The 13,887-nt window shown below is 38.4% G+C and overlaps 1 protein-coding gene across 1 annotated transcript in view; it reads right to left on the reverse strand.

Annotated features, from left to right (window-relative positions):
• myo10l3 (myosin X, like 3) overlaps positions 1-8,260 on the reverse strand; it is an 81,452-nt gene extending 73,192 nt beyond the window's left edge. The window contains exon 1 of the mRNA XM_051904621.1: positions 7,958-8,260. Within this exon, the coding sequence (XP_051760581.1) occupies positions 7,958-7,978 (21 nt within the window). The 5' untranslated portion in view covers positions 7,979-8,260. The remainder of the gene's footprint in view (positions 1-7,957) is intronic.
• Between the last annotated feature and the right edge of the window lie 5,627 nt (positions 8,261-13,887).

Genomic DNA, 13,887 nt, shown 5'->3' on the forward strand with positions numbered 1-13,887 from the left:
AGCCCTCAATCGTAGAAAGATCCCAACATGGTGAAGGAGAGGGGAGGGACGGGGTTATTACTGATGTGGCAGCTCTTCTTAGTTGTAGCATTCAACAAAGACAACAGCCGTTCAGATATAATTAGCCTTTTCAGATCAGCCCTCATCTGACAAAACACATATGAGAAGCTTCTCCAGCACCAAAACATCTCAATGAGGAAATGAAGGAGACATACAGTTCTGTCCACAGTTATTAGCATCTCAGAAGCCTTTGAGCGGCCTGATACTGCATCTTCATCTCACAAACTGTACAGCAGCTGTTGTTGAGGTTTCTTCTGAGTCAGATTACTGCCATCTTGCACAGATTCCTTCTAATGTGGAGAGCCAGGAAAACAATAAATGCTGACTAAATGTGTAAAGACTTTACTTCAGCATTAAACAGTCTCATAAACTAAATGACAGTATAATTTATTTTTGCCACCTGTATTGCTTAGCTATGGTGTCCTACTAGGGGGAAAAAAATAAAATTATTCCAACATCCCTTGTGCATCAGCAAATGAAAGTGATAGTGCCACACAGGTCGTGATACCCACTGAAAACATAATGAGAAATGTATTTCTCTGATGGAGGAGTTGGTTGGGGCTCTGAAGCCTCAAGCTAAATCTGCTTGGACACATCCTGTAATGCACAGAGCTAGCTTGTTGATCATCTAATGCTGACTATAACCAATTTAAACACCATTTACAGACACAAAGTCACAAAAAAATTACGGTTATTTCAACATAGTATTTCCCAACAATACAGAAGGACTCAATTAGGGTTGTATTCTTAAGTATGGTTGCAGTTTAATGAGATGGCAGGATGCTTGAACTCATTTTTTTTTAACCCATGACTGTATGCCACATCATGTCACAGATGTCCCTCAATGATGTCTTAATCACAGGGAAAAACTCGTACTAAAATAGGAAACACGCCATCTGGGCTGGCTAAACAATTACATGCTGAGTTTTTTACTCTAGATCTCTTGGTCTCAAAGTAATTGAGGCTTATGGACATCACGTTCCTGCTACTTAAGGGATTTTTCACCTGAAAAAGAAAATTCTGTAATCAATTACTCACCCACTCATGTCGTTCGAAATCCATAAGACTATTCAGAACAAAAATTAAGAGATTTCTGTCCCTGCATTGAAAGACCTTTCTTCCAAAACATTTACACTTCTTCATAATGTTCATAAAAACATCATAAAAGTAATTCATATGAATAAAGCGGTTTAATCGAAGTCTTCTGAAGAGACCCAATCGCTTTATATGATGAACAGATTTCATTTCCTTTATACTACAGGGCTGTTGAATGCTCGAATCTGATTGGTTTACCAACGTTCTAAGGTGTGCAATTATTTTCAGGGAAACGCACGGCTAAAGTAGTTCTAGGAAGGTCTTGACCGCATTGCAGTTCCATATCACTTCGCCAAATGATTTCAGTTATTTCAAAAGGTCCTACAGCCTACAACTGCAAAAGAAACAAAACCCACAATGACACTGACCAAGCAAATAAATATAGTAAACAATAGGATGAAAACGAAAAATTATTATCATGGTTTTTACCACAAAATATGTTTTATTGTGTCCTGAAAGTGCATACTCTCTCTCTTTCAAACGTACACACGCACTGTATAGTACGGACACACTCGCACACAAACGTTTGGTCAGCGCTGCTCTGACAAATTAATCAGTAAAATAGTTAAGCAACTTAAAAGATACATGGCTCACCAGCGAGGTAATAACTGTGCGGTTCTTGAGGTAGATAAACTTACAGTTTCACTATTAGTAGAGACACTGCTGCCACTTATTCTCTCTCAACTGCGTTAATAACTGTATCAACTGTATTATTCTGCTATCAATGCTCAATCCTACGTTACTAGTTCTGAAATGACATTTTGGAATTAGCAACGGAGGCTTGGGATGAGATGCGTAAGAAATTAGTCCCACACACAAGAGTTTTTAGGACAAAAACCTGACAAATGACTTGAAATACAACATCGGAACAGTGTCTTGAGGTGTGGTAACTGTAGTATAAGTGGAATAATTGACTTGAAAATTGAATTCTTAGAAGATAACTCAGATTCGCGTCTTGGCCGCATTACCACCTCGGGTGTGCATTATTTTCCAAGAATTTAAAAGCCCTTCGTCAATTATTCCTTACCTATATAATTATCATATATAAACACTGATCAATGCACAAATAGAGCACAATGTACGGTTAATGTACATGCATGTACATATTGCATACACATTTGTAAGTCCTATATATAGCAGCAACATTAATTTTTCAAAACCGGCATAAACATATCAGCCATGGAGATGAGGAGTCCAGGTCAAGTCACAGGTGGTGTGCTAGAATTAACATGCAGTAATATTCAAGCTATCTATTATGAAACAAATCATTGTGAGGTCATAGCAGGTTTGACATTAAACAAGCTTAAATTGAAGAATGATATTGCATGTCAGCTGTGCAACAGCTTAATCTCCTTACAAGCAAACCCCTAAAACTTTATTTATTAAAATGAGAGAAGTACAATATCTAAGCAAACACTCTAAAATATTCAATACAAATATTTGAATGAAAAAAATAATAATTAAATGTTCTGTACAATTAACCACATACGCAGTAGTTCCTCTGTTATTTGGTGTTTACCTGTGTGTTTAGCCCACAGTGAAAACGAGGCCTTCCACGGCCCCCTGTAAATCTTTCGGGGCTCTAGTCAGGGGTCCGTCTCTTGTGAACAGATTAAAGCACAACAACTGATTGTGTTAATCAGAGCCTTTAAAGCCTGTCTTCTACACCCGTCTGCTCTCAGTGCCCCGAGCTACAGCTGCTGACAGGGGCACATAAATAATGCTGCACCGTCACAGAAGGACAGGAAGGATGGGAAGGTACAGATATTATGAAAAGGTGGGTCCACCGGACTAATTTATTGGCCCCGAGTGGGTGATGATTGTACAGATGCTCTATTATGCTCTATCTTTTTCACTGAAATAGTGTTTTTCAAGTCACTGGGCTTCCTCTATAAGGGTTGTAACAGATCATATGTTTTTTTTCATGAACAATCACAAGTCTAAACAGCAAAAAGTGAACTCATATGCTCAATAAAGGTGCAGAAAATCTGTTAATTGAAGTTTGCTATCAAAGATCCTTGGGAAATTAAAGCATGACTACTTAGAGAACAAATGACAGTCTACAATCAGATGATCATAATGAAGTTAAGCCCTTATGATCACATTTTGGAATTAGCATAATGACTATTTTCATATGAAGGTGAAGGCGGTGGCCAAATCTGAATCTCTTCCATCCACGCAAAACACATATTGTGACCACAAAAAGATGAAATACACCATTACAAACCAACACAAACACTATCAACCAACAATTCTCTCAACCAGACAACCTTCAGTCCTTGAGCTGCCTGAATGGTATATTGGCACAAACTGGTAACTCCTTCCACATAATTTGCCCCTTAGGCAAAACAAAAGCCTTTCAATAGCTCCGTTTGGTGTTGATGGCAAGGATCCACGGCCGCTGTATCTCAGCAGGGGGCTGGAGCGGCGGCAGATGGAGATACAACTGAATGCAGAGGTACAGTATTAAGAAATGAAGGGGGAAGGGGCGCAGTACACACACAGGCCTCAGAGGAGATGACAGAGGAAGCGCTATTTACATGCACCGCGCCCTTTAAAAGACACTGTATAGTGCAGCTAAAGAGAAAGAGTCCCATACATTGCCATAGCTTAAATAGTGTAGCTAAAATAGCCACATTTTGATATAAAAAAAATGGCTCCAAAAAGTGCTTTTAGAAAAAGAATCCAAATCCAAATGTACAAAACAGCGAATTGCATTTCAAAATACATATTGTGTCTAACATGAAAGTATTACAGATCTTTCTAGTGCCTAATCACAACAACAAAAAATTTCTGCCATGTCCCAAATAAGCTGCGTATAGCACACCAAAAGGGATGTGGTCTTCCTGAGTCATGCTAAAGACTTTTAAGGTCATAAATATTGTGGTTTATTGTACAACCTTTCCAAAATGGGCCCCAAAACCACCTTCCTGTGATGAAAACTTCTGAGAGTCCATTTCTACTAGTTTTCTAATAAAAAAAAAAAAAAAAAAGAAGAATGGCTTTAAGGTACTTAAACTCCATAATTAACAAGAAAACAAACAACAGATTGGCCACACAAGACTGATTAACACAAAGTGAACAAAGAGTAACTGAATTGGGGTGAATCCATCTGGGTTTGTGTCCAGATGCACACTAAAGCCCAATAATCAGGCAAAAAAAACAAAACAATGGTCACAGAGTAAATCCTGTCAATACCCACAAAACCTGTATATGACAGAGAAGCTTTAATAAACGCATCAGTCCTGAGAAAAAGCGAGCCTTGCTAATGTCCAGACCGCATTGAAAGGGATTAATATGACCTTGTGGGATTGCCGCTGTACTCATGTAGCCCCACTTCTGCTCAACACTGGATCAGCCAGCAATCCGGTTTGAACTGACATAACTCCTGCACGTGTGAGAAGACAATCCATAATACTTCACACCACCTTGCAGCATGACGAAAGCACTTACTGAGCACCTACAGTCAGTCTCATGACTGATTAGTCATAATAAGAGATTATAACGATGCACCTAGGCCACTGGAACCTTAGAACAGCCCTATTATTGACAATAAACATGCAAATTCCAGAAATCAAAGTTCTCAATATATGGATTCTTATTAAGAAGGGATGTACCCAAGGTCTGACAAACAAAACAGGCATGGCGGGGAACAGGAACACAAAATCTATTTATTGTTTTGTTCTTCCTGTCTAGTACACCCAACAGAGCAAGGAGGAAAAGCTACAATTTCAGTTGCCATCAACATCTCAGCACCATGAGAGGTTGCCTGGGGAAGTCAAAGCCAGACTGAGAAGAATAGTCTGAAACCCAAACCAGAGGAACTTCAAATCCAAGAGCTATTGGGGCGACCAAGAGGCATGGCTTGGAATCTCGGGTCAGGGTTACAGAGACTGAGATCCTCTGGACAGGAATGTATCTGGAAAAGGAATCTGGTGTTGGATGCGAGACTGTTTCGTGAGACACTTTAAAAGCAGGAATTCCATTTTTAAAGCAGGTCAGCTGTTGTTCCAGGCGACATGATCACTTCATCGATCCTTTTTTAGACTGCTCTTCTGAAGTGGACTTTGTGGGTATTTATAACACTGAGCCGGAAATGTATTTGTGGTTCTGTGAATTAATGGACGCATGTGCTGTTTGAGGAATAAGCTGAATTCCTCAGGTCAGTATGCGTGCGAGAAACATAAACATTCCTTCATGCTAAGGATGGCAATGAGTAAATTAATTTGAACAATAATTGGGTGCCTCAACTTCAAAATAATTTAATTTCATATCTATATACCGAAAGTGTCAAAATGGGGCCTCATTTTTTATTTTGTGTTTAGTTACGAAATAATTTCTGGCTGTATCTTTGGGTCCAATTCATCCAATTTGTGTCAGCATTATCCACAGAGACTTTCACTCCAGTGCATTAGAGGGTTCACACAGGACACATTCTTCCATTTCAATAAAATTAGTGAGAGAATACAAGGGTCTTTTAGGGTTTTCAGCCATGCGTTAAAAAAAAATAAAAATGTACATAGCGGAATGCCAACTTACACAAACATACCTTGGTGGGAAGTTCAAAAATTAGAAATTTCACCTGAAATATTTTCGAGGGCTGAAATCATTGACCAAATCAGTTAGCACTTCTCCGATAATGCGTTTTGATTGTGTTAGTATCCATTTCAAGCACACAACATGGATAAAATACAACAAAACATGTCAGCAATGTGGACGCAAATCACTGTGACTAAAAATTATGCTAGAATAGCAATATGTAAAATATGTTCAACTGAAATGTCGAGAAACGGCTTGTTGCCTGTGAACATGACAATCTGAACAGAGTTCAATTAACCAATACGCAAATTGAATTACCAAAACTTTATTTTCAGCTTCAGTTTTTGGCACAGAGACCTGAAAATGAAAACTTTCACTTTTGTTGTTTCTGTAAAAAATTCATTTCGATGCATCACTAACTTTTTTATGGCTTTCGAAGGCTTCTATAATATACCGTTTCTTAGGGAACACAGGGCTAACTCTCACTTTAAAGCACTGATGAGTCCATCACAGGTGGGCATGCTGAGCGGAACGGGAAGCCCATGCTTCATAAATCTCTCAATGGGAGGATGAATCCACTAGTCTGTCTGGGAACAACCTAACTTAGTCATTAGGATCAATAGGCATGGACAGGTAAGCTCCAGCAGGATGACACGCTAAATGACACGCTCAGAGTATTCAATAGTTTAGTGACTCAGCAGCTGACAGAGGAAGGATGAGGGCTTGTCTGAAGGAGAACACAGCCTGGAGGGGAAGCTAGGGATTTGGCAATATCATTACGCCTTGTCCCAAGTGTGGATTCAGATGGGAAGGGAGGCAATGCTTTGACATATCAATGAAGCATAACTTTGGGAATGTTAGTTTAACCCTGAATTACAAATCATACAAGCAAAGTCAAGAATCTTTAGGTCAAAGTTTAGAACAATCCATGCTGACTATCAAACATATTGTTTTAATAATTCCAAACCATACTTTTAATTCATGCTTCAATAATTCTGTTAGTTTCAGCTTTAGATCTGAATTAAAATGCTTTTAATGCTCCAGATTAATTAAAGTCACACTGACCAACGAATGGGAACTTCCTCCTGACAGTGGCCCATGTCTATAAATAATCATGGAATGTTTGCGTTGTTACTTCTAAGCCTCATCATTCCGGCTGGATCCACGCACATGGATCCAAGCTCTTAATCATAGATGTGTCTCAGACCCCTTCTGTCCTCCATCCACCCCAGACAGATGTTTAATTACTCTTCCCATTTAAGACTAATGTTGTCCTCCAATGCTCTATGAAAGCCCGACTTTATATGCAACTTCATATCTCACAATACAAAGTATGTGACTCTGTATGTAAAAGTGTTGTGTGGAAAAGCCTATTTAATGAGTTACAAATAAGTATTCTTTAATTAGACCTTTAGACCACCAAAGTTAAGAGAGAACAACACATGCAGTGCACAAAACAACTGGTTATGTGCTTTTCTTTTAACTAACTCTAACAAAAAAAGTGTATTTCCTTTGTGTCTACAGCACTGAACTTTACATCTACTCTTTGGTGGTCTGAAACACTGGAATTGGGGAGTGGGGTTATAAGGCCATGTGAATGCTATATATTAGTATCTATTTAATACTGCTGCAGTGGGTCAGTGGGTTGTGTGTGAGGTCTGAGCTTTCATTGCCAGCAGGTTTGTTCTCATGCTGACACAGAGACTGAACAGCAAAGCAGACAGAGGGAGGCATGAAACACATCCTGGGGGTCTTCACTGAGGCATTTATGATCATTTTACTCTGGATCAAGATGGTATTTTGTTCACCGCTGTTCTGCAAGCACTAGTGATCTTCAAAGACAGTGAACCGGTGTTAAATAACCTTTGAACTTGTAATGAATGTGAGAAGTACTCCCCATTTTTTTCTCACCTGGAGTGACAGGGGGTCCTGGCAGATTTAACACCTAATAATGAACCATGACTAGTACCTTTAGACTTTATAGACCATGTTTTTATAGTTAAATACACTGAATCAGCAAAAAGAAAGAACAACAACAATGGGCAAAATTGATTGTATGAAAATGTAGACAGACAGAAAAATAGACATAGATAGCCTACATATTACTCTGGTTTAAATGTATCAAAGACAGTATGTATTAAAGACGGAAAACTATAACATGTCAATGTAAACAAAACTTGAAATAAGCTCAGCAACATCCTTTTAAAGACAGCACTATCACAAAGGAAATTGTTTCAGTGAAGTGTTCAAGTTTTCCACCTACCTCAACAAAGAAGGTATCCATCTGTATTATGGTCCTGTCCGGTGTTTGGTGATCAGGGTACCACTGACTCCGTTCACTGTATAGATGCTCTGCATTCACGCGCTTAAGATAAAGCTGAAGTTCCCATGGCACAGACCAGACAGTAATTCCTCTGATTAAGCCTAAAGTTTTCTTTAAACGCTCTTGGCAGACTGATTCAGAAACCGCTATAACGGGTGTGTATTAGAAGAAGCTCGTGTTTATCCCAGCGGCAGCCCTGCTCGTCTCGCGCGGCGTGCGCTTGTGTATCTTTGTGTAGAGAAAACACAGAGTACACCGGCTCATTTGGGTATGACTGATGGAGGCGGGGCTTGGTAATAACACTCCGCCCACTAGACACACCCGTGTGTGTGAGAGCACTAGAGCTGCATATAATAGAACAGACTCCGTATGAGGAAATTCCTTATAATGAAATGAAATAGTCTGGCCACAAGCTATTTTTTCCATCTCATAAATGACTTAATACTGTAGTGTTTTGTTTAAATGTAAAAGCAAAATATTACATATATTATGGTTATCTGATTGTGCCATTTTGTTTGTTTTGTTGTTTTTATATATTAATCTTATTGTGAGGATAGAACAAAGGAAATTATTCTTTTGTGTTTTTACATTTTTAATGGTAAAATAGAAGTTTTTTTTTTTTTTTTTTTGAAGTTTTGCAAATGTTATCAGAAATTGCTCAGACTTATTCTACTCATATCACTGTTTTCCATGGGTAAAAAAATGAAAAATGTTTAAAGGAGCCCATTGCTCATGACATGAATTTTGGCATTCCGACAGAGAAAGGGAAAAAAAAAAATAGACATCCAGGGAATTCTGGAATGGCTTTGACCCACTTAGTGTCTGGATTGTCCTCTTAGGAAAGTCACCCAAATTCAGACTGTATATCAGTCATCACTTTAAAAAAAAAAAAAAAAATAGATTTATTAACATATGTTAATTAACATCTCTATGCAATCGAGTCAATATTTGAGAATGCTTATAAAATAAAAAATGTTAGCGCTAACACAATCGAGTCCACTTCCTCAAATTCTAGCAGTATCATTAACAGCCGCTATCTCAGCATGTTTGACCCTTACAATGGGGTTAATTATATTCAAGTGAGCTCCTATGAATCTCTGTTTGAGCTCCTCTCAAGTCAAAGACTGAGGGAGGTCTGTCTGTATGGGTGTGCTACAGCTGCTCTTGCTGTAGGCACAGTGCTATACGTGACCTCTCTCTTTTAGGTTAGCTTTCTATCAGCCTGACCTGCAAGGACAGAGAAAGGCCGAGCAATGTTAAACTAGGTTTAAGCAATGACAAACTCATGGTACATATCCAGCAATATTGTTGATTTGCATGTTCTTCACTATTGGATGAGAACTGAAGTGAGCTGGATGATGACATCACTGTGTCCTGAGCTACTTTATAGCTGAATTGAACTCATTTCATATTTGATTATCTTTACACAGTTATTGAACGGAACTGAATCAACACTGAACTGAGCTCAGTTGAACAATGACACTTTTCTTTTTAGAGCTGCTTAACAGCAGAATTAAACATTGTTTGCATCAAATCATTATTTTCTTATCCCCGTAAAGATGCTTTGAAACGATCTGTATTGTATGAAGTGCTATATAAATAAAGATGACTTGACTAAACACATGGTGTATGCCAAAAAAAAAAAGTGCTAGTTTCTCATTTGAGTTTGTTCTGGGACTTGGGACATGGCGTATATGTTTTAAAATGACTTGGAAAAGTGCATCATGTCTCCTTGAAAAAGTATGTCCTATAAACTTTTTAAGATTTAATATTAGATTTGCTTAGATAAGAATCAATAGTAATAGAGTCAAGTGGTTATTTGGGGAATAAAATAATGTTCTCATCGAAACTCCGTTCTGTCTGTTCCATAGCTTTATATTCAAAGCACTGTCATAAAAGCTCTCCGTATGACTGGGGAGGACATTAATCTCTAGTTAAGTGGCCTGTGAAAGATGTAGAAGCCTAAAAGATGCCGTTTAAGTGGCATTGCTTAGATTCAATTGTGAGTTTTAAGAGCAAAGTGAATACAATTTATATAGTAAGCCTGATAACATTTCTTGTAAACAACTGTGACAACCATGCACATCTTTATGTACTTATAAATTTAAAGAATAAATGGTTACAGTTTATTTTAAGATGTCTGTGTTGCAGTGTAACTATACATTTACTGAGTAATAATAATTAACTACATGTACTTACTAGGGTTAGGGTAAGGATGAGGGTTTGGTTTAGGGTTAATTGCATGTAATTATGCATAATATATAGTTATTACTACAATAACTACATGGAACATGTAAAATAAAGTGTTACCGAATAAATTTTAAGACTTTTAACAAATGTGTCTTGTTTCAAAGATTGCCAGAGAGGTAGTCACTGCTTCTGATTATAGTCGATACAGAATATTTAGCTTTATCTATGATGACAGACCTGCCCGCATAAGCAGTTACAGAGAAGCTTTATGATCATAAGATCTCAAAAATGATCAGCTATATAGTAAATTGTGTATTTTTCAGAATAGATCACCCACTGTCATGTGTAAACTAAAGAGAAAATGATCTGTTCCCAGTCCTGAGCTCTTTTTGATTACTCTCTTGTATTTCTGAGCCAGGTTTAACCTAACTTGTTCTTATATAATCCCATAGTAGACGGCACAGTCATACTGATTAACTGAATGTAATAAAGCTCATTACCTAGCCTTATGCCTAGCTCTATTCAGACAATCAGACTTTATTCTGTGCAGATTTCAGAACACTCTAACATCAGTCCAAAACAGTGCTATAAACAGCCTTCAACTTTGTGTTTGCTTAAGACTGAGGCATGTGGCTGGTATGAGAATGGCATCAGGTGCCGGTGACAGATCCCAGCAGAAGGAGATCTGCTAAATGACAATTTCATGCAGTTTTGCTGATCAGTGCGATTCTGTTACTGAACAATATTGCTTTATGCTCAAATTTACCCCTGGAAATCATTTATAATGACTGCTCTTTCTATATTTAGTATAGTTCAGACGACAAATTATTCTTCAAGAAAATGTGAATGATCAGTTTCAACTGAAGTGGGTTATTATACACTGTCAAGGACCCTGTAGATTGTCTGCTTGTATTGGTGAGTGTTGTGTTAAAGTGGTGCACCAACCCCCATTCAAGCAAACACAAAAGAAAGTATATTTGTAATTAGTCTCACATCATTTCAGATAATCTAACCTGGTTAAACTGTGTGGTGTACTTGCTGGGATGCAGCAAAGAAAGTGCAGTTTACCAAATAGATAAAGTGTTGTGCAATACCTGAGGTCAGACAAAGAGCTCAGACAAAGGCAGGCAGTAGGGTGGCTGCCACTGGCTAATCAGAGCGGCCCATGAGGAAATGGGGGAGGGTAACAGACTGAGGCAGCCTGGCAGTGTTTCTGTAGCCCCTGGAGAATATCTTCATTAACCAGCATCAACTCTATGTGATACATGCAGTCATTTTTTTCATTTCAGACTCAGCTGTCAGAAAAGCGTGTGTTTAAGTGAGAGTATGTCAATACATTGTGTAATTGCCAATTTTTTTTGCTTCATGCATGTTGTGTTGTTGTAAAAACGCTAGCCTGATTTCTGAGCCAAGTGGAATTTGAATATAGAATATGTATTATCTTTGGTAATAAAAACGATAAGTCCAAACGAACAGATCATTTGTTTTGCTCCAGTCAACAAAAAAACAATGAATATATTTTAAAAAATAACATTTTTGATATTTTACCATTTCATTCTGATTTCAGAAATCAAATCATGATTTTTTTTTTTGTTGTCAGAGTGGTTGCAGCAAAAATTAGTTAAGGCAGGATCTAGATGCAGCAGTCGACTTTAACAAGAAATCATAATAACAAACACTCAGGATAACAGGAGAACATAAAACACATGAGAGAAACAACCACTAACCAAAGACATACTAATAGATACAAGAACAGACAAGGAACTGAACAGGGAGTATACACAGACCAAATGAGTGAATAAACAAGGGGCAGGTGGACAAAATAGGTTGCTACAGTAACAGGCACACAATAGGAAACTAGGTCAACTAAGGAAATAAACAGGAACTGGGAACACAAAACTAAACCAAAACAGAACATAAACCTGACATTAAACCCCCTCCCGCAAAGGCGTGTCCTCGCGTCAGCCAGAGCCCGACGGAGCCGAAGGTGTGGAGGGACGAGGCGCAGCCAAAGGCCCAGAAGCCCATGGTACACCCATGGCAGAGTGACGACTGACCAAGGCAGAGCCAGAGGGACAAGGGAGCCCGATGGAGCCGTAAGGACAACGGTCAAGGCGGGCTTGGGCTCTGTGTCTGCAGTGGGCCCAGGCATGATGTCTATGGTGGGCGTGGCTGACGGCTGGCTGGACTCTGGTTCTGTAATGGTTTTGGGCAAGGACATCAAAACTGTATATACATGTATATACAAACAATAGATCCACGTGAGATCTCTGGCAAGTCCAGTGGGCTATAATAGTTAGCTCCCAGTCAGTAAATAGATTTTAGGGTTGCATCATCTAGACCGGTCCTGAACTCTGGGCCAAGACACAGACCTGGGTAGAGTATTCCAATAATGGGAGATTTTCATGGGCGAGGGCTATGAAGAGTGCTGCTTTATCCACTTTTTGGGTCCGTTCTTCTGTAAGGTGTAGTTAGCATGCACAAAGATGAAGAAGATACAATTAGATGCTCTTTATTAACAAGGCAAAATACTTAAGTGATCACAGGAACAACATAGGAGAACCATTATTAACTACATAAATCATAAACATGAACCGACAAGGAAATGAACATAACAGGGAGTATAAATACAAGGCGAACATAATGAAAGACAGGTGCAAATCATTAGTAACCATGGAAATAAACAAGGACATAATCAGTAGTCCAGGAAACTAAAACTAAACAGAGCAGGGAAACAGGAACTAAAGGAAACAAAATAAAATATCAAAATAGGAGTCCATAACCATGACAATTGTATAGATTTACCTAGATTTTCATAGTAAGAAATAAAAACAAAATTTGATAATAGAAAATCAGATAATATTTTAATACTTTGCTTTAGCACAATGACAAAACTTATTTAATTTAAGAGAAAAAAAAAACATGTTGCCTTTATAAGATAATGCTTTATACTTTTCTCACATAGTGGGCCAATTGGTCTTGACTATTTTTACATTAAAAAATATATAATTCAGTAAGATCATCATATCTGGGGGTCTGGGCATCAAAAAGTTAGAAAACTACTGACCTAGGAAACAAAGTAAGCCAGGACTGGGATGCCTCCAAAAAAAGGTGCATGACACTCCTGATCTAGCATACCATCTCTGTGAGAAAAACAGAACAAAGCTGCTACCAGTTGGGCTGTCAGAAGATCCACAGGGCCTGAATAGCCCTTCTGTGTGTCAGTAGACAACAGAGTAACTCTTCCCTCCTTCTCTCTCTCTGACACACACACACACACACTATTCAAAGTCAATATAATTAGTGCACAGAATATACTTAAGACATTTAAAGATAGAAACTGTGTATAGTTCATTGTGATAGTTCTCTCGTAGGGCTTTTTCAGCTTTATTGGGTCATATTCTGACCTAGATCAGCTGTTCTGCTCTGGCATGCCATACAAATACCAGTTCTGAAGTCAATTCTGTCTGTCTGAGAGCTTGTTTGGCTCACTTTCAGTCTCCTGACCCTGAGTCAGTTTACTTGCTGCCAAAATAGTAGACACAGCATCTGCAAACACATAAATGTATTATGCTCCGTATTTTGACAGTGATTTCTTGTGGATTAATGGCAGTCTTTGTAACAGTCTGACCCTCAATCAGGCCTAAGGCAAGGTCAATTAGCCCTCAGCTGAAAGCATC

The sequence above is a fragment of the Ctenopharyngodon idella genome, chromosome 9, assembly GCF_019924925.1.
Source record: "Ctenopharyngodon idella isolate HZGC_01 chromosome 9, HZGC01, whole genome shotgun sequence".
In the NCBI taxonomy this organism is placed as follows: domain Eukaryota; kingdom Metazoa; phylum Chordata; class Actinopteri; order Cypriniformes; family Xenocyprididae; genus Ctenopharyngodon; species Ctenopharyngodon idella.